The sequence below is a fragment of the Pelmatolapia mariae genome, linkage group LG17 (assembly GCF_036321145.2).
Source record: "Pelmatolapia mariae isolate MD_Pm_ZW linkage group LG17, Pm_UMD_F_2, whole genome shotgun sequence".
Classification (NCBI taxonomy): Eukaryota; Metazoa; Chordata; class Actinopteri; order Cichliformes; family Cichlidae; genus Pelmatolapia; species Pelmatolapia mariae.
The window spans coordinates 18055739-18083058 of NC_086242.1; the positions used below are offsets into that span (position 1 = coordinate 18055739).

The 27320-nt window shown below is 40.7% G+C and overlaps 1 protein-coding gene across 6 annotated transcripts; it reads left to right on the forward strand.

The window, feature by feature from the left end:
- The first annotated feature begins 1149 nt into the window (after window positions 1-1149).
- On the forward strand, window positions 1150-23329 carry tbc1d30 (TBC1 domain family, member 30). 6 transcript variants are annotated; one of them, XM_063500766.1, is made up of 14 exons: window positions 1150-1686; window positions 3955-4016; window positions 4574-4639; window positions 5209-5334; window positions 9889-10074; window positions 10261-10330; window positions 11139-11237; window positions 11358-11526; window positions 13083-13188; window positions 13277-13383; window positions 13851-13990; window positions 15090-15326; window positions 16666-16755; window positions 18933-23329. In XM_063500766.1, the coding sequence occupies exons 1-14, from the start codon at window positions 1524-1526 to the stop codon at window positions 20204-20206; spliced, it is 2895 nt and encodes a 964-aa protein (XP_063356836.1). In that variant the 5' UTR covers window positions 1150-1523; the 3' UTR covers window positions 20207-23329. The 6 variants fall into 6 exon arrangements, with proteins under 6 accessions (XP_063356836.1, XP_063356837.1, XP_063356840.1 ...); XM_063500770.1 differs by lacking the exon at window positions 1150-1686 and adding an exon at window positions 3129-3211; XM_063500768.1 differs by lacking the exon at window positions 1150-1686 and adding an exon at window positions 3218-3374.
- The last annotated feature ends 3991 nt before the right edge of the window (window positions 23330-27320 follow it).

Sequence of the window (27320 nt, forward strand, 5' to 3'; positions counted from 1 at the left end):
TAGAACGTTTATGAAGATGGATAACTAAACGGAAGGAGAGAGTATACACATTTTAGGAAAGGCTTTCTGTTTGAATTGTAGGATAAGTCAGTGTTTCCCAACCACTGTGCCGTGGCACATAGATGTGCCTTGAGAAATGATCAGGTGTGCCATGGAAGATTATTTGGTTCCACCTGATTAGTAATCTAAGCGACAGGCGTAATGGGCAGAACAATTACCTTTTCTTCTACTAGAGGGCAGTACAATTACCTACTCTAATTAAATGGATTGCCAACTGCCAGTAAAACAGAAGAAGACACAGAAGAAATTACATAATAGTCATGCTGCGAGTGCGACAACGCAGGGCGTAATAGCAATGGATAAATATTTGAAAAGAAAAAGTAGTCAGTCTGACCTGGTCCTGGAGAAAATTCCGACCGAGATGAAGGCCCTAGCATGAGTAGTGATCAGAAGAAAGCAAAAAGTACTGGGGGTATACTGGGGACAAGGCAATTCCGCTATGCCTGGTGCGTGTCAAAAGGTCAATATCCTTTTTGTGACATTTTTTGTTTGGTGGTGTGCCGTGTGATTTTTCTAATGTGACATATGTTCCGTGGCTCCAAAAGGTTGGGAAACACTGGGATAAGTTACCCATATGCCGAAAATCTTTAGAAAAAAAGTGTAATCGTTCTTTTCACTGTGTACTTTAAAGTTTTGTGGAAGAAAAAAAACTCTTGTTGTGTATCTTTGTATCTATGAGCTGCTACTTTAAGGAAGAGCCTTGCCTTTTTGGCACTTGACCTTAGCCCAGAAAGGGTTTTCCTGTCTGAGAATTAATCTTTGCCGTACTAGGTATAGGAAAGGCATTTAATTGGTTGCAGGTCTTCTGTCTCTTCGTGTGAAGTGTTGTGCCCTGTTGTCAGATAAAGTCTGCCCGTTGCTGTCTGCTCATCTCAGTTCACTGTGAAAGGAAATGTGACTTCTTTGTCTAAATAGATGTAAGCAGCTAGATGAGATTGTTGTATTAGGTGCGCTAGGATTTAGTGGGTTACAAAACTGAATCTCCGCTTCCCCTTTCCATGCGCTCTCCTCCACCATTACCTCATCCTTTTATCTTGCCCCACATGTCTCTCCATTCTACCGCATCCCTCCGTCCGTGCGCCTCCTCCCGGTGACGCCATACCGGAGGAGGATGAGGAGGCGTGCAGCATCAGCGGCACTAAAGGAGCACAAACGGTTACTTTCGGCTATTTTTGACCTTTCTTATGTTTAATGCATCACTTGAAGCCTTTGAACATGGCGTACTGGGTGATTTGGTACCGCACTCACTGATACGTCGGAGATATGTTGTTTCCTCCGGAATAAATCAGAAGAACGAGGCATCACCGGAAGAAGGCTGAAACATCAATTTAATCGATTGATTTAGAGGAGAGCGTTCGGAGGAGCGGCCGGAATGTCTTCTAGCCCTCCATCAAAGGAGTGCCTGTAAAAGCGGAACCAAACGATGAGGTAACTGAGCGCGTTTACAGCGCTCTGGTTCCGGGATGAGACAGGAGCGGCTCCCCGCCGCCGGCAGAAGGCCGAGAGCGGGCGTGAAGCAGCGGCAGCAAAGCTCGGGAGGGGTCGGTAACATCATCAGCAGCGTCCTGAAGAAGCGCAACGGGATATCCAGGAGTGCACCCCGGCTGCTGTGTACCTTAGAGCCAGGTGACCTTCGAGTATTTGGCCTTATTTTAAACATCTGCAGGCAGAGCAGCGCTAAAAAAGGGATACGTGCCAAAATACTACGAAATGTTGGGCTGAAATATATAATAATATTAGGCCACGCTGTTGTTGGAGATTTTGGATCATGTGGGTGCAACAATTTTTAAAAATCATACTTTCCTTTACATATCTTAAGCCAAGAAAGATCACATTCAAGAAATGTATATGTTTCCAATTATGATTATCAAAATAATGGCACAGTAAGAGCGTACACGTAAGCATTAATGTGGTATTACAAACATTTTAAGAATGGATCCTTTAGGACTGTTTAAAACAATAATTGGTGTGTTAATCATTTTAAGAGATGATTAACCAGCACAGCTGAACAGTCATGAGTGACTTGGCTTATTTTCTGTGTATTTGCGGATGTCTTGATGCATCAGACATGTGGTTAGCAAATATGTGCAGGTGACATAAAACAAGCTATTTATTTCCAAAGAAATGGTATATATGGCATATAAGGTCATGGGAAAGTGTTGTGCAGACACCAGGTGCTAAAATGAATGGGCACACCTTTAGTGGCTGGGGTTGCTGTTGATTTGCGTTCATAGTATTTACTTATAATGGGAGTAAATTATTTTTATATTTGTCAACCCCATGCACTGGGTGTGATTTTTGTCATTAAACATTATTATAATGTAATTCCTATAGTAAATGGCTGTAATATGTAAATATTACAGTACAGTTTACAGTAGTGAACTGTAGCACATTGTAAATGAAAATACAGTAATGTGATGTAAACGACAAAAGATCATGGCTGGATACATATATTAAAATGTCAGGCATGAATGTGTCCCACTAAAACTGTTTGACCCACATTTAGTTTGAATCTTGTTAGTTTGGAAATCATTATGATGCAGGCTGGAAAAAAACTTTATAGCATAGCTCATTAAAGTAGAATTGACAATTTAAATGGAATAAGACAAAAACCTTAAAAATACTCGAGATCACTTAAATAGAAAAGGGGGTAACGGAGTAAGTCGAAATCTAAACGAGACGCAGTGAAAGTAAGAATAAGTAGATTCCAGGTTTGAAATAAAACTGAGACGTTTCTCTGGCACATGTGCGGCAGTGTAAGAGATTGTTAAACCGCTGCTGTATCTGGGTGAAGGTTCGTTACCTTTACCTTGATAATCGATAAAATTGCAGACTTTCAGAATAAGATTTGAATCGTGGACTCTTCTTTTATCCCATCATTTCACACTCGCCTTGTGTTCGTGTTTGTGTTTACCGTGGTTATGTCACGTACACTGTGGAGAAAAGGTTAAGTTTGCCCTCTGAACTTTGCTGCTGCCTTAGCTGCAGTTCTGTATCCACACTGAATCGGCTGCGTTAGACTAATCTGTGACGGGGAAGTAGGAGGGTTTTCCGCGTTAATCCTCTCCCGAAGCCCCGAGAGGACACTGCGGAATAAAACGGCGCTCATCCATAATGGCGCACGACAAAACGGCAGAAGCGGACCGTTCAGGTTACAAGCCATTATTTCTTATGTTCGGAGTTTCATCGTAGAGAAAAACCACGCAGGTGTCTCGTGTGAGAGACACCAATCCTCCAGAGGCTGAGCTGGACGGGGACGGGAAGGCAAATGGCCGTAGTCGGAGCTGTTGGCGTTGAGCCGAGAGAACTGGCATGTCAGGACTTTACGGCTTCTTAACTTCAGATGAGAATTTCTCTTCCGGGTAGTCTTCTCGTGGGGCTGTAATATGCTGTAAAGGAGGTTTTAGACGATATTTAAGCAGTGAAATGAAGACTGAAACGCGGATTCAGCACTACCAGGAAGTGGAGAGCGACTCACAGCTCCAAAACCACAAACCAAAAAATATTACAGTCGGGAAATGAGATGTCAATTTTTCCTTTGGATACACGGGAAAATGTGTAAAGTCCGCCATTTTGCCATTGGGTGTATCTGACTAAAACTAGCAGAAAGACTTCAGATCTTTAACATTAAGCAGATTGTTTAGTGAAATGAGAAGTACACGAAGGTGTTCGGGGAAAAATGTTTCTCTGGAACGTTTTTATAAATGTGGGTTTTAAATTATGAAGATCAATAACTTGGGTTCATTAACTACCTTATGTTTTAAGTGTGCGATTTCCAGATAACATTTCTGTGCATGTGTACACAAACAAAAACCAATTCTGTATCTGAAAAAAGTCTGAACATCAAGTAGAAGGTGCCTCTAACCAGCTGTTTCTTTGTTTGTTTCTTTGTAGGGGTTGACACAAGGCTGAAGTTTACCATCGAACCATCTCTGGGAAAGAATGGATTTCAGCAGGTGAGGGGTGGATACACTGCCCATATATTAAGTACACCTTCAGATTATTCTGCAGATACCCCTCCCCCCATATCAGCAATGCATAATTTAGACAAATAGACATGTTAAAATAAGAATGTCTACCATACTAATACTGAATATAATTTTTTTTCTTTTCAGTTCATCTTCATTATAAAAATAACTACACGTCTTTAAGCACACTTGAACCAGTTAGACAACCAGTGACATCAATCATCATACTAAATATAAAGTTGGATGAATGTGATCACACTGCATATAATCTATATGCTATTAAGCCAGTAACTCTATTCGATACCACAAATATCCTTCCTTGATACGTCTTCTTTTTGCCACTTTAAAGCTGTTGGTCTGAAATTATGTTTACATTCCACTACGTGCATGTTTAAGCCATAGACTCTATGTAGAAGATGGACATATAGTGAGTGAGACTGGATAGCTTTTTCCTTTTTCTTTAATAGAATAAGCATATAAATATTATAATTCTGGGTATTTTCATTGATAAACTAATTAAACTGAGTGCTTTTTCTTCCCCACAGTGGTACGATGCCCTCAAAGCTGTGGCAAGACTTCCAACTGGGATACCAAAGGAATGGAGGAACAGGGTATGTTGCTCTAACCGCCCAAATATAAGCTTTGTAAAAACTTTGTCATACTCAGTGAGTAAAAAAGTAGAAACTATCTCTGTTTGGGCACAAAATTGCTTCCATATAAAAAGGTGTTTTGATAAACAACACGTTACACATTTTTCCTCTCTAGTCGTGTTTTGAAGCCATCGGGGTGTTAAGCAAATAAAAGCGAGAGCCCAGCTGTGCTATTGCAAAAAACGTCTGTTCACTTTGTTGTCGTCAGCCTTCGGGCCAAGTTTTTACAGTCATGAGAGAGAAAGCGTGGTATGAAAGAACAGCGTGTCGAGGTACTTTATCTATGCTCCATTCATCTCACATCCCAGTTTTATCTTTTTTGATGCGAGTATGAAGAAATGGAAGCAATTACTTTCATTTTGTCAGAAAATGAAAAGGTTTTCTCTTGCGTGGATGTAAAACAATGGGAGTCACAGTGAACAGGAGCTCCTAATTGAAGTAAAAGTACCATTTAAATGTTGGCTGGATTTCTACAAAAACCACAGCACCGACTGACTCATTGTTTATTGGCTGCTGTTGTCATTATCCAGGTTTGGCTAACCTTAGCAGACCAGTACCTCCACAGTATCTCTATCGACTGGGAGAAGACTCTTCGTTTTGCCTTTAATGAACGCAGCAATCCAGATGATGACTCCCTTGGGATCCAGATCGTCAAGGTAACCAAATTGTAATTGCAGCATATAGCATAAAATACAGAAGAGGCAGACCATTGAATACCTTTTGAAGTGTAGACATAGTTCAGGGTCACATGCAGGGGCATGGTACTACTCCACGGAGCACTCAAAGTACTTCAGTACTACATAAAAAAATTCATACAGCTCTTTTATTCTAAACGTTTTGGATCCTGTATCTTTAAAAGAAAGGTCCACTCCTGGGTTTGATAAATGAAATGCCAAAAACTGCAGTTCCGTAATTGGCCACTTGAGGCTGGCTCCTAGCATACATTTTACATAAAAGATGGATGTTGCAAAGAAAAAAACCAGGGGGTCACCAGGGGGTCCTTTGTCCCTCTTTGGGGGGATACTCCCACTTGGTTTAAATCTGGGACTCTCGGCCATTTGACCTTAGAACTGAAGAAGCTTCTCGGATGAGAGGTGAAACGTCTTCAAGCAACTTAAAGAAGTCCAGACGTTTTTCTTTGCAACTCCTTTGACTACGATGACCTGGATGACTGAGAACCTTCACAGACATATTGCCGTACATTTTGGGAGGAACACCCTTCAACTGGTACGGGAGTATGAAAGGGAATCTAGGAAACTGGCGGATTATAGGAACCACCTTCGCTTCAACCTAAGATGCAGACAAAGCAGAGTTGTTCCTAAGAGCTTGCGCCTTGGATCCACTGTCAGGGGACACAGAGCAGACTTGATTCTACAGAGAGCACAAAATCACCTTTTAAGTGAAAGGATAAGACAGGTCCATTTCACTATAGATGCCCTCCAGATCAAGATCAGCCAGACTCTGCAGGAACTGGAAACCCTTCTACCCTCTCCAATCTTAGAAGAGGTTTACAAGTTTGTTGACAAGGCCCAGCGGGACCAACACTCTAAAGGAAAAGAAAGACAACGCAGGAAATTTCACGCCTTGCTTTCAAAAAACCCACACTCCTCAGTCTGAACCCACACAACCCAGAGAAGAAAACACACCTGAAGACAGTCGGGAGAAATGGGTAAAGAACTTTTCAGACCGGAATCTCACTGAACCTGAAAAGAGAGTTTTAGCCAAAGGACTCAATTTCGCCATTTCTCCGCAACAGTTGCCCATAGTGGACCTCATCACAGCCACAGAAACCGCCATACGGATTAATAAATTATCACAGACAGAAGCAGAGCAAATCAGGATGAAAGTCTCAGCCACCCTCTCCAGTGCGAAAGTCCCTCCGTCTAACCTTACATTACAAGAAAAGAAGGCCGTCGCTTCCCTGAGCAAAGACCACAACATCACTATATTACCAGCGGATAAGGGAAGGTGCACCGTGGTCCTAAACACAACAGATTACCACACAAAGATCACTACTCTCCTCAGTGACAACAACACCTACGAAGCTTTAAAGCGAGACCCCACAAGCAGCTACAAAAAGAAAGTTATAGCTTGCCTTCAAGACCTTGAAAAGGACAAAATCATTGACCGCATTACATATCACCGGCTTTATCCAGGGGATGCCATACCCTGCATTTATGGACTTCCTAAAATCCACAAGGAAGGGGTCCCACTCAGACCCATAGTCAGTAGCATAAACTCAGCCACTTATAACATTGCAAAACACCTTGCTACCATCCTTGCACCTCTCGTGGGGAACACCCCACACCACATCAAGAACTCCACTGACTTCACCGACAAGGTCGAGAAACTTACCCTGGATCCAGATGAAACCATGGTGTCCTTTGATGTAGTCTCTCTCTTCACTTGCATACCCACCACGGAAGCAGTGGAGACTGTCAGAAAACGACTACAAGAAGACAGCTCCTTGGAAGACAGGACCAACTTCACACCCGATCAGATCTGCACACTGTTAGACCTCTGCCTCACCACAACATACTTCAAATACAACGAAGGCTTCTACAGACAAAAACATGGCTGTGCCATGGGCTCCCCCGTGTCACCTATTGTAGCCAACCTTTACATGGAGGAAGTAGAAAGGAAGGCTCTTGGCTCTTTCAAAGGAAGAGTACCCAGCCACTGGTACAGATATGTAGACGACACCTGGGTCAAAATCAAGACACAAGAAGTGGAATCCTTCACTGCGCACATTAACGCCGTGGATAAAAACATCAAGTTCACCAGGGAAGACACTAAGGATAACTGTTTGCCTTTCCTGGACTGCGCTGTGCACATTGAAGAGAATGGCAACCTCAACATTGAAGTTTACCGGAAGCCCACACACACGGACCAGTACCTCCTTTTTGACTCCCATCACCCTCTGGAACACAAACTTGGAGTAATCAGGACCCTACACCACCGGGCAGAACATGTTCCCTCTAAGCCTGAGGGAAAAAAGAAGGAACACACACACGTAAAGGAAGCACTCAAAACATGCGGTTATCCTAACTGGGCGTTCATAAAGTCAGCAAAGAGGCACAGAAAAGAAGATCAGACACCAGCGAGGGAGGATAAGAAAGACAGACGCAACAACGTTGTCATCCCCTATGTAGCCGGTGTATCAGAGAAACTCAGGAGAGTTTTCTCCAAGCACGACATCCCAGTGTACTTCAGACCCAGCAACACACTCAGACAGAAACTGGTTCACCCGAAAGACAAAACTCCAAAACACAGACTTAACAACGTGGTGTATGCTGTACAGTGCAGCGAGGAATGCCCAGACCTCTACATTGGAGAGACCAAACAACCACTTCACAAGCGCATGGCACAACATAGAAGAGCCACCTCCACAGGACAAGACTCAGCAGTCCATCTGCATCTTAAGGATAAAGGTCACTCTTTTGAGGATGCCAATGTTCACATTTTGGACAGAGAGGACAGATGGTTTGAAAGAGGAGTGAAAGAGGCCATCTATGTCCACTGTGAGCGACCATCTTTGAACAGAGGCGGTGGTTTACGACATCAACTGTCTGCCATTTATAACCCAGTTTTGAGTTCCCTCCCCAGACGCCTTAATGCCCACTCACATCCTGGGCCATCTGACCTCAGGAATTCACATGACAAGGTGGGGCCAGGTTTCACAATGAGCACACCCGAAACCTTGGCTGATTAGGTCCCACACCCGCTTTCACACCTTGGCTCATGTGATTAGAGGATCACCAGGGGGTCCTTTGTCCCTCTTTGGGGGGATACTCCCACTTGGTTTAAATCTGGGACTCTCGGCCATTTGACCTTAGAACTGAAGAAGCTTCTCGGGTGAGAGGTGAAACGTCTTCAAGCAACTTAAAGAAGTCCAGACGTTTTTCTTTGCAACTCCTTTGACTACGATGACCTGGATGACTGAGAACCTTCACAGACATAAAAGATGGATGCGGTCACTAGGATGTCAGACATTGGTAAATTAAGTCATTTATCATTTTCATTATCATTTATCATCATTTTGAAACCATACCATGGTTTATCCTTGTTTCTGGCTCTAAGAATGATTATAATTTATAAAATAAACCTCAAGGGTTTTTTTTCAATAGGACAAGAAAGTAGCAGTTAAACCCATATAGTATTTACAGAGGTCACAGAGCAAGGGGGTTGAGAGCTGTTTTCTCATAGACTTCTGCAGAGTAGAAAGTCTCTTTGCAACAAGAAGAATCTCCTTCAGCTCGCCATTAGAAAGAATGTCTTACTTCACTTGGAGACCCTGAAGCTACATCCGTCTTATACAGCCATTCTGTGGTGCTAAAAGCGCGTCACCCCTGTATTGAAATGTCCAGGATATTTTACAACTCCAAATTAAACTTGTAACTGCAACTAGGCTGTCAAAGGCAAGAATTTTCATTATGTATTTAATCCATTTAACCATGTAGGGTTTAAATTATTAGTGGTGATGACATGTAATCCTAATACAAACCCCTGAACCTGTGCTATGAGAATATGTGAATGTATGATGCGGCTTTGAAATGTTTCCTGACAATCGGAGAAAAAAGCCTTAAAAACAAAACTTGTGATTGACACAAATTTAAAAATTTCATTTATTCCTGTAAAGTTTGTTTTTTTTCTGTAAAACTTAGGGCTAGGCTTAGTTCTTATGTCAGTGATGACGTAGACCTCAGAATATTAAAGGTAAATTATTCCTCCAGACTGGGCGTGAATGTCATCAAACTAGCATTTAGTCCACTCAGTTCAGTCTGTGTTTGAAACTTTAGTACTACGCTGGATTCAAGACCTATAATTATTAACATTCCATCTTTCCCTTGACCATTTTTTTTCCTCAACCTGTTGAGCTATGATGAGCTGTTTTTGTGAGTGCATACATCCGTGATGGCTGTTTATGTACATTCAACAGTTTATTCGAGCTACCAATAAAAGATAATGTGTTCCTTGGAAGGTGTACCTGCTTAGATGCTGTTTGCTGATGACTTGTGCGTCAGAACACAGGATGACTCTGCCAGCTGAGTCGTTGCAGATCTTTGCTGTTTCTCACTGACTCATTGATTCAACAGAGGAACGGCTGTTTCCGTAAACAGGGCAAAGTCTAGTCATCATTTATCCTGTTTAATGTTAATGCACATCCTTGTAATAAAATAATCCAAGCTGTTGTTCCTTTTCGTCCACAGGATCTACACAGGACAGGCTGCAGCTCTTATTGTGGCCAGGAAGGGGAACAAGACAGGGTGGTGCTGAAGAGGGTGCTTCTGGCATACGCCCGCTGGAATAAAACTGTGGGTTACTGCCAAGGATTCAATGTACTGGCTGCGCTTATACTGGAGGTTACAGAAGGCAATGAAAGTGATGCACTGAAGGTATACACCAAAATCTAACCATATAATCAAACTCAGGTCATTGAGTTTAGTCTGCTTACATGTGCTGGTGGATTTTAAAATAAAACATTTTTAAGTAGCTTAATTTGCTTTGAATGATGATAACCGTGCTTAAACCATGCTTTTTATTTATTTTTTGTTCTTTTTTCCCCACTCATCTATATCCAGGTGATGATCTATCTTATCGATAAAGTGCTGCCTGACAGTTATTTTGCCAACAACTTGCGAGCGTTATCAGGTAAACAGCCTATGACAGTACACTTCAGATTATACTGGCTGCCATAATATCTAATTTTCACACTTATGTGTTAAAAAGATGCTAATGACAATATCGTAGTGCCAAATGTAAAAATGTGAAAGTGGACACCAAACTGCAGGAACTCCATCAGGGCAGATACAGAGTGCTTAACAGAGCAGCAGCAATTAGAGATGCAGGAGAATATCTGTCTGCATTTTAGAGTCATGACTGTTTTTCTTTACTCCATTGGGTACATTTATCTGATTTGGAGATGAAATAATCTCCATAAACGCATTCCTGTATGTTGTAGTCCACACGTAGGCCTGGAGTAGTGACGTCTCAGCTTCAGTCGTATATTGTATTTCCTGAAATGTAATTGGCTATCATCCATCCATCCATCCATCCCTCCCTCCGCCCTCTTATCCAGGGCCAGGGCCCGGGGGTTGGCTATTGTATGATTGAAATTAAGCTTGTTTCATAATTTTTTTTTGAATTTGTAAATAGGGAAAAAAGAGAAGCTTAATCTGAATTTCTTTCATCCACTAACACTTGAAGCTTTACAAAAACTGGCCAACGTCCCCAGAGCCTAAGTCAGCAGATGGGTCCTACCTGGATGTGAAAACACTAGTGATTTAATGGACTTGAGAGAACAAATTTTATATCAAATTGGGTTTATTTTTCCAGTGAAAAATGAAAATAGTTATGTAAATTTAAAAACTGTGGATCTGGGGATCTAATCTGAGGATTAATGAATACCATTAACTTTTCATCACGCTGGATTTCTTACTCTGTTGTATCCTCCTGTCAGTGGACATGGCGGTATTCAGAGACCTGCTGCGTCTAAAGCTGCCGAGGCTTTCCCAGCACCTCCACCACCTCCAGAAAGCAGCCAACCGAGAGGCTGGAGGTACAGTTGCTACATGGGATATTTGGTCACAAAGTCTGTAAACTATTTAGATGTTCATCCTACAGAGAGGCAAAGAACTTTTTCACGTATGTTTAGTATCCGTTTGCCTCTCTGCTGCAGGCAGCTACGAGCCTCCGCTGACCAACGTCTTCACTATGCAGTGGTTTCTGACCATGTTCGCTACCTGCCTGCCGGCACCCACCGTGCTGAAGATCTGGGACTCTGTTTTCTTTGAGGGGTCAGAGGTGCTGTTTCGAGTTGGTCTCGCCATCTGGGAGAGACTGGGAGAGTAAGTGAACCTACCTGCAGTCACACCTGGTGTAGAGAACACACCCAAACACATATGTTTTGTTAATTCTGCTGCAGATGTTACATCAGGTGTGGCTTGGCTGTTTGGTTGCAGTGTTACTCATGCATGCACATTATGAACAGAGGTGGGGCGTAGCTTACGTGTAACTAAAAAGTGATCGGCTGCTGGAGTAGATTTTATATCAAGATTTTTTTTTAGCACTTTAGGATAGGGGGAAAACTGGACATTTCACATCATCCATTCATGCACCTGGGTCAGTAGCTCTCCTTAGCCACTACCTCCAGCTCTTCTGGTGGGACACTGAGGCATTCCTAAGCCAGCTGAGAGAAGTCCAGGTTCTCCCCAGGATCTTCTCCCATTTGGAAATTTTCAAAACACCTCACCTAGGTGATGTCCAAGAGGCATTCCAGTCAGAAGCCTGAACCACAGACCTCAGCTTACTTCTTTTGGTGTGTAGAGAGTAGAGGCTTCGGGCCCCTCCCAACTGACTGAGGTCCTTACGCTATCCAGCCCAGATATCCTATTGACCCTTTAGAGCACAGGTGTCGAACTCCAGGTCTCGAGGGCCGGTGTCCTGCAGGTTTTAGATGTGTCCTTAATCCAACACAGCTGATTTAAATGGCTAAATGACCTCCTTAACATGTCTTGAAGTTCCCTAGAAGCTTGGTAATGAACTAATCATTTCATTCAGGTGTGTTTGCCCAGGGTAATATCTAAAACCTGCAGGACACCAGCCCTTGAGGCCTGGAGTTCGACACCCCTGCTTTAGAGGAAGCAAATTTCTGCTGCTTATTAATGGCAAGGGCAATTAAATTCTCTTGCAAGCACTAAATATTATAATATAAAATATAAACTCAAATATTAAAAAAAAAAAAAACCTGGGTCGAGGTATGTAGCCCAAAGCTACATACCTCCTTGAGCACCATGCATCTCAAGAAAATATTACAAAATAATCAAGATATTCTTCTGTGTCCAGGACTGCAGTTCATGCATGGTGCTCAGGGAGTTATGTAGCTTTGCGCTACATACCTCCACCCAATTTTTTTTTTCAGTGTTTGCAAGAGAATTGAATTTCCCTTGGTATTAAAAATCCACTGAAAGCGAATATCACCCTTGCTATTCTATTTTATTAATAATAATTACCCCGGAAATGCATCCTGTGGGGTTTCAGCTGCTGGAGCTGATTGCATCCAAACAGGAAGTGAGTCCACATATCAGATGGAAAGTGGTTTTGATGGTTTTGAGTCCCTCAAAATGCCTTCAAGTCTATTGTTTTGCAGAAGCTTCACAGAGCAGATGAAGAGGGCAGGACGTCAGACATGGGAACAGCACAGTTAATCTGGTTAATTTTCAAAATAAAAGACAACCATTTACAATAGGCGTGTTTAAAGTGATAAAATATTCTGCTAACACTGTTGATAAATTCTGACATGAATAAAATTCGCTAATCAACTTTTTACATGCATCCCACATCTCTGATGGTTTAAATCAAATTATAAACCCATCCTTGGTTCTCTCACTTCCTCTTTCTTCAGGAGGATAGAGTACTGTCAGACAGCAGATGAGTTTTACAGCACCATGGGTTGTCTCACTCAAGAGATGTTGGAGCACAACCTCATCGATCCTACAGAGCTCATGCAGGTAGTGAGCAAACTTCACACACACTACTTTAATGCTGTAAATGTTGTGATCATGGCTTTCTCACCTGTCTCCTTTCTGTGTCTGTCAGGAGGTTTACTCCATGGCGGTGTTTCCCTTCCCTCAGCTAGCCGAGCTAAGAGAGAAATACACCTACAACATCACTCCGTTCCCTACCTCAGTGAAATCCAATGGAAGGTTTGTTCTAAACTCAGAAAATCAATAGTGCTGTGTTTAAAAAAAACAAAAACAAAAAAAAAACTCAATATTTTTCCACTTTACTACTCTTAAAGACATTTTTATGTTCTGTGACTGCTAGTGATGACCTGGAGGTATGACCATGGGACAGATGCTTGTATTATACTGATGGTCACTACTTTCAGAAGGAAAATAGCGCAGTATAGGAAGCAGTAAAGCCTCTTTGTAATCACCAGCTATAGTTTTAATACAGAATTAACTCATTGTAAATTAAAGCAGTGCAACTCTGCTCACTGACACTAATGTTCAACATTAACAGTAAAATGTTGGTCGTCAGTAAATGTTCAGAAAACCAAAACATTCAGTCCAAAAGTGTGTTTACACACTTTTTTCTGTCTGTCTGAGATCTCGCTTCTTGTACACATAAACATGTGTATTTTGTGGTGGTGGTGATGGTTTTCTTGCAGTGGTGGTCTGGGCAGCTGGGAGAGCGATGATGACGCCGACATGGACGATGAAGATTCTGTGGTGACTGCGCTCGGCTGTCTGGGTCCCCTGGGTGGCCTACTGGCCCCCGAGCTGCAGAGATACCAGAAACATCTCAAAGGTCAGCGCACACACACACACACACACACACACGGGATTTAAATGGTGACCCTCAGTGTGGGTACAGTCAGGAGCCAAGCGGTTCCAGATGGACTGCTGCCCCAAATCCTCGTGTCCTGCCCTTAATATGACTCTAAGTACTGACAGACTCTGATCTGTTTCCTCCAGACAAATCCCCACTTCCTGCTTCTTCAACAACTCGTACAAGCATGAAAAAGCTGAACACAGCCAGGGGGCTTTAGTTAAAAACATTGGTTAAGATCTGTAAAAGCTGTTTTCCAAACCTGAGCTGAACTTTTAACCTCATAAGAAGATCTCAGTACAACTGACTTGACCTACTTCAAAAGGGAAACTCTGCTCATTATATTTGGAAGCAATGTGAAGGAAAAGAACATCAATCAATCGCCTGCACAGCCGCTCTGAGACAGCAGAGTAATTACAGTGAACAAACTGAGCTGCTTGTCTTTGACGGGGATTTTTCGTTGCGTCCTGCTGGAAGAGCTGAGATGGAAAATAACTTCCAACTTTCAGTGAAGCTGAAGAGAAAACAAACAATAATTCACTCAACAAAATGCACTTTATGTCATCTTCAAAGGCTGCTTGTCTAAAAGCGCCATAATTGTGATGCCATCAGAGGCAAAGAAAACAGGAAAGAGTGACTCAGCCCGCTGGGCTTACTTTGAAAGTCTTTGAAACTTGTAACTTTAGCAGATATGAAGACTCCAAAACACTATCAGACAATGCAGCATGTAGTGTACATTTAAGTGAATGCTCCAGATGTTATCATCTATCGATAGCATCAAGCAGCTTTTTTTTTCTCTTGCTTGTACTAAATCTGATGTTTCTAGTGCACAGCTGATTTTGATTTAAAGCCAAACTGGGCAAGTAAATAAGTATGAAAAGGAGCTTAAGAAGAGCCAAAAAGGCACGCTGGATTTGGTCTGTTTTGTATATTCTGCTTAAATTGCTCCATCTGCCTTTTTGAACCACCAGCTAATTTGACTCTAATAACTTTATTTCATGTTCAGTCATAAAATAGATCCAAACAAGTGGAAATAATAAAGCATGTGTTCTGGTTTCACGTGTATTCTTGCATTCAGACCAGCGAGGCGAACAGGGAAGCATCGCAGAGCTGAGCCCCGGAGCAGTGGGAGGAGGAGGAGGAGCGGCTGGCAGTGGAGGATCAGGAGGAGGAGGTGCAAGGGCAGAGCATCAAGCGGCCATTAACGGCATGATGATGGAGAGAATGAGCACCGACATCTACGCCCTGAAGAAGCAATACGCACGCATCAAACGACGGCAGCAGCAACAGGCTATGCAACTCTACATCCGCACAGGTGAGTGAGAAATGAGTAACAGCATTCACACAGCAGGTTTACCAAGATGATGAATGTCTTTGAGCTTTTGTATTGCTCAAAGACACTCATATAAAAAAAAACGTTTCATTATGTTCATTATTTATTTTTTCAGGATGTTTTTACATTTTTTCTTCAGGGCATAAATCCTTTGTGTGTTTCTGCTGTTGAGACACACACCAGAACATTTCTTAAAGGGGACCTATTATACGCTTCCTATTATCTGTTACAATTGTGCATGCTTGTATCAAACATGACCAAAGTTTCAAGTAATGATGTCAGCAAGTACAAGTAATACCTGTGAAACGCTAGCTCAGGCTTCAGTTAAGCAGTTTTAGACAGTTTTTTCTACTCCTTAGTCTTTATGATGTCATATTTAGGGGACATCCCTAAATACGGTCATTTTAGGGATATAGCTCAGCTTTTCCCACAGATTCATGTAGTATTTGTCATTATAAGAAGGCAGGAGAGAATACACATATATCAAAGGAAGCACACACCCAAGCTTTAGAATATAAAAGAGTAATTAAAAACCATATATATATTCCTCCAAAGATCACTGTCACTAGCAGAGGTCTGTTTGACCGTGGGATGAGAGACTTGACACGACTAAATGACATCAATGACTGAAATGAACTTCAACAGCAACCTCACTAGACCGTGAAAATCTAGAGCAGGGATTTCAAACTAATTTTACATCGTGGGCAAGACCAGTGAAACGCCTCGTTTTATCAGTGCAAAGACATTTAACTAAACATTTAAACCCTGATATGTCTTAATCGAAAGCAAGAAGTACAGTTTCAGCACATCAGCATTTCTTCATGATAAATTTGGAAAATGACAGAAAAGGTTCTGGTTGCTCATTGCCCAGACTGTCCTGGATTTATAATAATGGTCTTTCTGGCTCCACTGTGAAGAAACAGAAACGTCTATAGTAGATGGTGGAAAACAGGAACTTTTCAGGAATGGCAAGAGGGGAGGTCTTTATTAACAGCAAATAAGCACATAAGCCAACTGCTGCTTACACTTTCCACTTTACAGGGGAGCTAATCAGAAGAAGGCTGCCTTAAATGGGAGAGGAGCTAAATTAGCTTCTTTCAGACAGGATAAATATATACTCATGGTAAGATAGATGAGGCTAATTTTTAAATATTAATCATGCAAAGCTACTCTAGTAGACTTAAAAGATAAATGTGGAGCTGAAAATGAGACTAATGGGTCCCCTTTAATAAATAACATGCCAGTGAAATGGTACACATGGATGAGAATAAAGAAACCAAAAAGCCAGCTGTTGATGATGATTATGACGTGTGACTCACAGGACCTGGACCTGTAGCGCCCACAAGTCCAGGGGTTCTTCAGGGGGCTTCCAGCAAACAGAGTGGGAGCACTACTGAGCAGCACACTGACGGTACTTGTGTCAACAGCCATTCTGAAATTGGGTGTTCTGGGGATTATTTGAGCAATCTTTGGTGTTCGACTTTTTAGAAATGGTCTTTATTGAAATCAACAGATTTTTACCACAGACACAACTAATACAAGTAGAGAGCTAAATTCTTCTGGGGAAATCTTGCAAGACCACTGAATGATTACTAGTGGTGTATATCTATAAAAATTATTGATTTTGACAAAACTCTGGTTTTCGTTGGCTCAGTTTTGCAGATAGATGATGCTCTCAAAATGCTGTGCAGTGCACACATGTGTCTGCAGTGCTAAGAAAGCTTTTATTTTTAAATTTGACAGTTGTTGTCTGGTATTTTGAGAGCATTTTGGAAACTGGTGTCACACTCTGCTTTTATATAATTGATATTTGATCAAAAATAAGTGTGGAAAATGAACTACTGTAGCTACAACAACTGGTGATGGTTTTGCTCTGGTTACAGGTGGCATACACAATCAACCACCTATGTATGTATTCTGAATGTTTATTTGGAGGCACCTGTCACTGCTATGTATAATTAATATGCTTTACATGCATAAATAATATTTGTATAAATTAAACTGCTCTTAAATATTTTAATTCTTATATGAAGTATACAGTGTACTATATCAAAACGCTCTGTAGTGACAGATGTTTCCAGTTACACTTGATCTGGTCAATGATTCACATTCTTTGCCTGCATGTTGGAGGATATCTCTGTTTTGGGTAATCATGACACTAACCTTGATGAGCAGCTGCAGCTCCTTCCATGTCATATTCACACATGATTTATAAAGCTTGTGCAAAAGTATTACAGTCAGATTTGGTGTTTTCCCTCTGCAGCTGTAAAAATTTGTGTATAACACGCTCTGTAAATCACTTTAATCTGTTTTAAAAAGTCCTGCTTGTACTGTAACATGGTTTATTTACATTGGGGATGGGCCTTAACACTGTACATATTATGTAATATGAGAAAAATAATTTTCACTCTAGTCCACAGCATCTCTGAATCTCATTATTGCATAAACCAAAAGCTCCGAATGCCCCTAGTGTTTGATATCTTATATTGCTGCTTGGAATAGGTAAATGTTTAAAAAATGTTTAAAAAATTATTAAAATAGAAAACATGCAGTTATATACACTTTTTAAAACATCAAGCTTTACTTGATGGTTTCTGTATCAAATAATTATAAAAAATTAAAGTAAAAGTTGTTAAAATTGAGTTAAGGTTTAGTTATCTAGAGGAAATAAAAACAAAGACTGGTTTAATTGGGTCTAAATAAGCTAATAAGACTTAACAGTAGATTTTTTTTTTTTTTTGAGCTAACAGGAGCTGTCTTAACCTAACAGGAGAGAAAACTAGATATCTAGAAGAGCTAGCAGAAGCTAACTAAAGCTAACATAGGCTAATGGAAACTAAAAAGGGCTGAGTGGGGTTGACAGGGGCTAATGGTAGCTAATTGGAACAAATGTGAGCAGATAATATTTAAAAGAAGCTAGCAGAACTTATCTGAACCTAATAGTATTCAATATTAGATATGTCTAGGTAATGGCAGCAAATGAAAGCCAAAAAGAGCAACTGTACCTAGATGTCTAACAGTAGGTACCTGAAGCTAAAAGCGTATGTTTGAAGGTACCATGAGCTAATTGAAGCTAAAAGAAACTACTCAGAACTAACAGTTATTTTGAATGAATAGGTGTTGATGGTATCTTAATGTGGCTAGCTAAATTAATCTGGAGGTTATATGAGTTACTAAGAGCTACAGGGAGCTGACTATCGCTAACAAAAGCTTAACACAACTATCTGGAGCAAAAATCAGACTCTAGTTAGCTTTAGTTATCTTTGCTCATGTTATCTTGTTTGTTTTTTAATCTTCTCCCCTAATTTTAATGGTGTTCATATAATGATAGCATGCAGCAGTCATGATTTGCACAGCAACAACAAAATTATGTTTAAGATTACAATTTATTTTATGCCTTATTTTTAAGTAGTAGTTACTTTGGTCAGCTAAATAAATTGTTTCTCTGGTTAAAGGGCAAAGTATGTCAAAATGACTCATGGAATTCTGTCATTTTTATGCCTTCTTGGTAAGCTCAGAGAGCATCTGTTGTAAGCTTGTTTTAACACATTTTGTTTTATTCTCTCTGAACTGTCACCTCCCCTCCAGACAAGTGTCCTGCCACCCGTGTCCTGGCCTCACAGCTCAACCCTTCCAGTTCAGTGATAAACCATCTCCTCCTGGGCCGAAAACCACGTGGAGGTGCTCGAGGCTACAGACCGAGTTCTGCTTCAACGTCCATTTTACCAGGGGCCCGACCTAGTTCTCTGTTCCATAGTCCGGTTCCTCCGGGTTCCCCAGCCAGGCAGCGCTGTAGCTCCCTGGCCTCAAATAGCACTGGATCTCCAGGAAGCTCCAGAGGAAGTGGAGGATCACCTTGGCGCGCTCATGTTCGGCAACATCGGAGGAATATAGCTAGGGCTAGAGCTCAGCTGGGATTTGGAGATTCAGAGGACAGGGAAGATGAAGAGGAGAAGGAAAAAAGAGAATCAGCAAAGTTGGAGGATGAGGAGCAGGAGGAGAAACAGAGTGAGGAAAATAAATGGGATGATGAGCAGAAAGAGGCGAGCGACTCTTTTATACCTCTGTCTCCTGACTCCTCTGGTACGGGGTCAGCATGTGAAGAGGCTTTACAGGGTTCAGATGAGACTAAAGGAGCAGAAGTTGCAGATGTGGTAGTGCAGCTGGACTCCCTGACTCTAGAGAGTGAATCAAATCAAAGTTCTCCCAACGACCAAAACCTAGATACAGTACCCAAATTACCAGAGTTTAAACCTGCACCCCAAGTCCCTCTCCTCCGTCCACCGCCATCCTCCATCAGACATAAAGAGTCTGACTCATCAGAAAGACACGCTGGCTCTGTCAGATGCTTTTCTCCTCCTACTACTCCACCACCTCACCACTCCTCCAACTCCTGCATCTCTTCTTCATCACCTTCCACACCAAGCACACCCCACTCTCCAACAGCTCCTCCTTCTCTTGATCAATCTTCCTCAGATTCTCCTACACTAACCTCCACTCCAAAACCCAACTCCACCTCTTCCTTACCATCTTCTTCATCAGCTAATTGCTTATCTGCGCTCTCTCCTCCTGCCTCCTCCACCTTTTACAAAACCTCCTCCCCCTCCACCCCCTCCCTCTCTTCTATCTCCTCATCTTCTAGACCCCAAGTATCCTCTTCCCCGTCAACCCCGGGGCTCTCCTCCATTCCTAAACAGCAAGTCTTCTCCCCGTTCCCTTGTGTGAAGCAGCCCAGGAAGTCTGTCGCAGCCAGAAACCTTGGCCTCTACGGTCCCACCTCCAGAACTCCCACCGTCCACTTCCCTCAGCTCAGCCGCAACCTCAACCGCAGTAGTGCAGCCGGACTGACGGGCAGGCGATGAAAAGTCCTGACTGCACCATGTTGCCTCCTGCATATTAGGAAAAACACTTAATAATAACCGACAGTAAAAGGTCTAAAAGATTGAAGCTCAGCTGTAGTTTAAGAAGTAACTAAGTGTTAACTTTGTTTGTTTGGGGGGGGGGATTCCCACTGCATTAGTACATTTGAGGAGCTTGGGACAGCATCCAGACCCTCACTGTGGCCTATGCAGGTCATTCTTGACCATAATGGATTAAAAAAAAAAAAAACAACAAAAAAGATTTCCATGGGTGGAGGCTCCATCTGTTAAGTATATACGCATCTCTTCAGTAGCAGCTTGTTCTCCTGGACTGAAACGTGAAGATGCTGTGGTCAGATTCTTCCCTCTGGACTTCCTTGGACCATATTTACCAATACAGTGGAGTATCTTTTCCTATGAGTTTGCACAATAGCCATCCAGTTGTTTCTATGCCAAGTATTTAAAAATAATAAGTACACACGAAACATGACATACCTAAGAATTTCTGTAATGGAGAAATGAAAAGAACTGCCTAATGATATCCTGAAGCACTTAACATTTTTGTTGTAATGTTAAAACCTGTGCATGTGTTTGTTTGTTTCTACCAGTCATCAAGAGTGAATGAAGATCAGGGGCATTTTTTCTTAGTTTGGTTTGAAGGCTGTGTAAATGAAATGAATCTAAATATAAAAGGCATTTGTTCTGAAACTGGTTACTGGAATTGATGGGCTCTTGTTTTACAGTAGTTCCAAATGTGATGATTTATAAGGCAAAGGCAGAAACACTTACTGTGTCAGCACTTTGAATTTTGTCAGTACAAGTATTCAACCACAGGAATGCTTCTCACTGGGCTTTGACTGCAATGCAGCTGCCTAAATAAATGGGGATTCCAGCATGAGAAGCCACAGTACAGTTCTTATGATGTATGCTTATGACCTTTGAGAATTTTGAAGTTCTAATTCAGTTCAAGTCTCAGAAATTAACCTGATAAGTTGATACAAGTCAGACTTATACAAATAATCCAGACAGCATTTACTGCAGTGTGACAATCATTACACCGCTTAATAATGCTGCATCTGAAAGAGAAAAAGTTCTGATAGCTTATTTGTAATTTAGTCAAAACGTATAAAATATCCTCAGTTTTTGTGAGATTGGTTTATCTTGTGAAATGATTCTGGTTCCTTTCATGTATTTATGCACACATTATTCATTTTATATCGGTTTATAATAAAACTGCCAAATTCACAGACATGTACTGCACTTCACTTGACATAAAGACATCCAGTTGTTCTGAATCTCTTATCTTGGATTTTCTGAGGAATATTTTTCATTGAGGCTTTCACAAGACTTCTTCAAAGTTCAGAAGTGCATATATCTATTAAGTGCTTGAATTTGTTACCCCCTGCCTGATTTATTGGCTGAGTTTTATTGTGGCTTAGATTGGAAACCTTGGGAGACAGGCGTGTTTGTCAGCCTGAATGCATTTTAGATGCTGCTGCTTGTATCCTGAGGTATTATCAGTTCAGCTGATGCCTTCAGAAACACTGCATTATCCAGCTAATAGCCTGTAACAGCACCATCTATAAAACTCAGATGCCCCAATTGTCTCATTAATACAGGAAATTATGTATGCTTGCAGTCAGGTGAATGTTGTGTGCTTCTGTTTTTCATGCATTATCCAAGTTGGCCCAGAGGAGCACACTTTTTCTTTCATGGCACAACTTTAAAAATAAACTTTTGCTTTTGTGATTTTAAATAAATAACTTGCTATGCTTAGCTAACATTTAATTTAGCTAAGCATAAGCATTTAATTTCAAATGTAACAAAAAGAACAAAGTGAGCTGGTTACGAATGTAGGACAAACAGCTGCACTATGATGTAATATGTGGAGAAGGATTCATCATTAAATGTGAAATGGTTAGCTCAGTCTAAAGCTGAGCTGCAGAAGAGCTGGCTTTAGAGCTTTAGGTTTCTCTCATTTTCTTATTTTTAAATCTTCATTGATGGAAGTTGTGCGTTGCACAGAGGGACAGATGAGAAAAAAACAGTTAAAGCAAGCTGTTTTTAGCATTCCCACTCCATCCGCCCTGCCTGCAATCTCTTCTTCATTTCTCTTGTGCACAATCTGTTGGTTTGGGTGGTTGATACTAGGAATTTAAACTCCCCTGCCTTCACTGTCTTTACTCCTTGCAGCTTCATCATTCCGATCAGATCAGTCTTGTCTGCAATCATCATAGACCACGCATACTCTTGCCTGAACTCATCTGTCAACCCGTCCATTACTGTTGGAAGCAAAAAGGGCCTATCTTGAACGTCTCTGTCACTTCTGCCAACAACGTTCCCATATCTTCATCACTTTTACGTATAGCCCCTTACTTCCTCCTTACCAATCCTCTTCCTTCATCTATCTTCTTCTTTAATTTTCTTCAGTAATCAGCTCCTTAAAGTACTCCTTCCAACTTAACACACTGTTAATTCATTTAGTATGTTTCTGTCTCTGTCCTCATCCTAACCCGCTGCACATCCTTTCTAGTGTGATCTCTCTCTGCCTAGCAGTACAAGTCTTTTTCTCCTTCCTTATTGTCCAGCCTCACATACAGCTGCTGTTTTTCTCCATAGTTGCAGAAATTTGTGAAATTGTTAGCATAATGAAGCAAATCCAGTAATCCACTGGAGACGCATGGATGGTTTTCCTTACTGAAATTTAAGTCTGAGCACCTGTCTGGGACCACAGGTGTGATCCAGAGTTCATCAGTTATACCCATGATCATTTTTATCTCATTTAAAACTTCATTTGAGTTTATTTTCTCATTTAAGTGTAAGGGGAAAAGGCATTTGGCACAGCTGCTGTATCTGGTTTCCACGGTCACATTTTAAAATCATGACTCTTTGCTGTAGTATCATGAAAACATCTGTCATTTTTGCATAGCATGTCATTTTTCCCCCTGATTCTCTTGCCAACAAAAACACTGTATTTGGTTTCATGTGAAGCAGCAGCTGTGTGTCGTATGTTGTGTATGATGTGTTAAAAGGATATGTTACCACGTACTGTACACCAAACTATCCTCAGTTACTGTAAAGAGTTTTGATGTACTGTAATTTCCACACTCCAAATAAAGAAGTACTGCGAGAACAAGTGGTGGCTCAGCTTTATTGAGACATTTTTTTTTCTTATTGGATGTTATTGTCATGAGAAAAAGAGAGTGCTGTGAAAAACAAGTATACAGGTAAGGCTTCCATAGGAGTTAAGAGCAGCCAGGTGCTGCTAAACAAATGGACTTGATTAACTTTTGCACTTGGTGGTCTGGAGCGTTTAGGTGTGTGTTAATGAAATGCGACAGTCTTCTCAGGAGAGGATGGCCCAGCAAATTTACACCAAGGGCAGACCATGTGTTGTTCAAAAAAAGCTGTAAAACCTGCATCTCAGAACTTAATTATCATGTTAAATGTTAGAGATTATGAACACGTATGGCTTGTTTGGAAAGTCTTGTAGAAAAAAGCTGCCTCTGTCTAGAAATAAAATGTAATGCAAGCTGTAGGGTGCAAAGGTAAACATGGAACACATCCCACAAGACTTGTGGAATAATGTCCTTTGGACAGATGAGACCAAAGTGGAGCGGTTTGTCCATAATACACACTGCTATGTTTGGTGAAAACCAAACACAGCATATCAGCACAAACACCTACCAAAAACGAAGCACCGTGGTGGAAGGGTGATGATTTATGCTCGTTTACAGGAACTGGGCACCTCACAGCCACTGAGTCACCCATAAAGTCTTCTTACCAAATTATTCGAGAGACAAATATGCAGTCATCTGCTTGACAGTTAAAGCTTGGCCTAAACTGGATCATGCAGCAGGCCAGTGATCCCAAGTACAGCAGCAAATCTATAACAGAATGGCTGAAAAAGAAAAGAATCAAGGTGTTGCAATGTCGAAGCTAAAGTCCAGACTTCAACCTGATTGAAATGCTGTGGTCAGACCTTAAAACAGCTGTGCATAAACGAATGGCTGCAAACCGCAGCGAAAACAAGCTAAGGTTTCTCCACAATAAGACTGATAATTATACAGAAAAGGATTACTTCAAGATCTTATCAATAAAGGTGGTTCTAAAAGACTGAATCATAGGGGTTAGTTAGTTTTTCTCAGAACTGCATATGGGTTATGTTTAATTCTTGGCTCCTGTGAGTCAGTGATTTCCCTACCTTTGAGAAAGTATTTAAACAGACAATTATTCTCATGCCAGGCCATAAGGCTATGTTGTTGCACTGGCTGCCGCTATGGAGGTCACTGAGAGGTAACAGCTCCCTGTTTAGAGGCCAACCGTCTGTTCTAGGAGTGGTGGCTAAATAAGTCAGAGGTTCGTCAGGCCATTGACCTGTGTTTTGCATTTGGATTTGCTTTATCATTACTTAGGATTTCACTTGTTCATGAGGTTTAAGAAGAGGTTGTGATTTAGGGTTAAAAAAAAAAACACCCTCAAAAATAATACGTTGAGTCACAGGTCTGTCTCAGGTCAGAACACAATATGTTAAGAGCTCAAGTGAGCCACACCAGCAACCTTGATACAGCACCACTAACTGAAGTCCCTGGAATGACAATGGGATTTTTTTTCCCCACTCAAAGTGAATTTTGGCTAAACTTTCCAGGTAGGAAAGGCTACCTGCTGGAAAAAAAGGTTTAGCAGAAGAACAGTCTCGTGTGTACTTGCAGGTGAAATATGAAACAAATAGATTTTGGCTTTTGACTGTCAAACCTGCATGTATAATTGATTTGGTTGCACTTTTTTTTAAACATTTGTAATTTTACACTGTGTGTGTGAGTGAGTGAGTGAGTGAGCGAGCGAGCATGGATCTCAGCACAACAACTACAAGATTAGCATCGGTTGCATTGCATGCAGCTGCTTGTGCCAACACAAGGACCATCATCTACCCACTGCACCCGTGGTGTCACAGCTTTACAGTGAATCTGTGTTACCTTGTTTGAACAAGGTATTCAGCTCTGGTTAAAACCTCTTTGGGGCTCACCAACAGTTTCTCTACACAGTAAAAACCCCAATACTACTTATTATACTGTACTATTTTTTTTGTAAAGGAAGTTTATTTAGGTCACAGGTGCTACTTGATATTGTTTGGTTGATGGGGACAACAGACAGGTTTTTATGTTCTCAAAGATTTAATGAGCAACTTAGAAAAATATTAAATTTTTAAACCTTTAAACTTTTATCAGTGAATCTTCCATCAAATAAAAAAGGATCAGAATGTATCAGGGAATATTTGAAAGTTTAATTTTTAAAAAAGTGTCTGTAAATATATAGCTATTCTATTACAGATATTGGAACATCTATTAGATATATATCTAATAGATATATATTAGATATATATTAGACTTTTGCGCTAAAATTAAAGTTTATTTTAAAATAAAATGTGATTCAGGACAATGATTGGAGGTAATCATGTCATCTATATTGATGTGTGTGAAAAAAGAAATTTTTTGTTCTGTATTTCTGTCTCTGTCACATGCAAATATCTGGCTATGACTGGTGTGAAAAAATAGTTGTAGATGATTGGCTCCAGCCTGATAACGACCTCTTACATGAGCAGTCAAGACGTCAGTCTAACTGGGGAAGCAGTAAGACACATTTGTTGTCAAATTAATAAATAATAATAAATACATTATCTTTTTAAAGAAGTGGTTCATGTGGCTGCTTGGGACTCGTAGATATGTTTTTCATGTGCTGTCTTAGCCATCCTTAGCAACCTGTTAACTGTTTGACAAAGATGTAAGACACAGATGTTAAACATGTGACATGGGGCCAAAACTGGATGCCAAAAAGCTTCAGCATTAATAAATACATGTATTTCCAGGTCTTGAGAAGTTGTTTTAATCATAAATAATGCAAAGCAAAAATATTCATTTCTCTATGTGACAGTTTTATCTTTGTAGAGCTACTATAAATTGTAATGCACATGTAATACAGATACTGTTGCTATTTTTTAAAAAAAAAAAAAAAACACTCTGACGCAGTGCGTAAGAACAAACTAAAATAAGTTTGACACGTCAGAGCTAAGATATTTGGCAGCAGCCCTCAAAAACAACCACCGTTTAATGGTAAGTTCTAAACAAGCAAACTGAGTAAGACATGGGGTTTTGTGGTACTCTGACCTACAAAATTATCCGTGTTATCTAGGCTGACTTGCATATAAACATGCATCACGAGCAATAAATAGTGACACTTTTGACAGGTATGTATGATCGCTTACAAGGAAACAAGCAAAACCCATAAAACTAACCCCAACTCAAACTCATATTCTCAAAGATCAGAGAAAAAATACAGCTAAATACAGTGAAACAAAACCAATAACTGACCCATATCCATAAACTACTAGCATCAAAATGTCTTTCTTTGCTTTTAGGATTAGTTTTTCTTTCAGTAATCAGTGACTTACTGAAAAATGTGATAAACACTTTTAATTGGTTCTTACACACAAACAACAACAACAACAACAACAACAACAACAACAACATTTCTTTATTTTCTTATTCTGAATAAATTGATTAGTATGATTTCTTCTATTTTCTTCTCTTCTTTATGTAATCACGTGGAATTTCTTTTTCAGGAACATCCCTAATGTGATTGGTTTTCCAGCAGAGGGCGACCTGACCCCAGTCCAAATATTGCTTGTATCTTATGTAGAATAGTGTCATCCTCCCTGAGCAGACAGAGCTACTGTCTTTGGCTCCTTCATGTTGCCAAGTAAACAACAACCCAATCTTTTTGCAAGGTCAGTGTAAATCTTAACCCTGTCTCTCCCAAATGTTGTGTTACTCATGCATATTCAGATTATTTGTCAATATATTCAAACCAAGATTGGTATCAGGGATCTCAAATCTATAATTGTTAAAGCAGCAGTACGCTGGTATGTTTGAAGGAGTATTGTATATAGCAGGGGAAAAAAATCATTTTACATTTTGAGAATATTGAGTTTAACTTCAGTTGAAGCATTTTTGAGATAAAGCCAAAATATCCGAATGCTTTTTTTTCCTTTGTCATTTTCATTTTATTTTAAATATTTTTAAAAATTGAGGAACCTGGAATGTTAGGCATCGGTATTAAA

Excerpts from the sequence above, each read along its gene's own strand:
- tbc1d30 (XM_063500766.1), top strand. The coding sequence starts at position 1,524 with ATGAGACAGGAGCGGCTCCCCGCCGCCGGCAGAAGGCCGAGAGCGGGC. Across the intron at positions 11,238-11,357 it reads AGCCAACCGAGAGGCTGGAG|GCAGCTACGAGCCTCCGCTG; the intron begins GTACAGTTGCTA and ends TCTCTGCTGCAG. Across the intron at positions 16,756-18,932 it reads TACTGAGCAGCACACTGACG|ACAAGTGTCCTGCCACCCGT; the intron begins GTACTTGTGTCA and ends CCTCCCCTCCAG.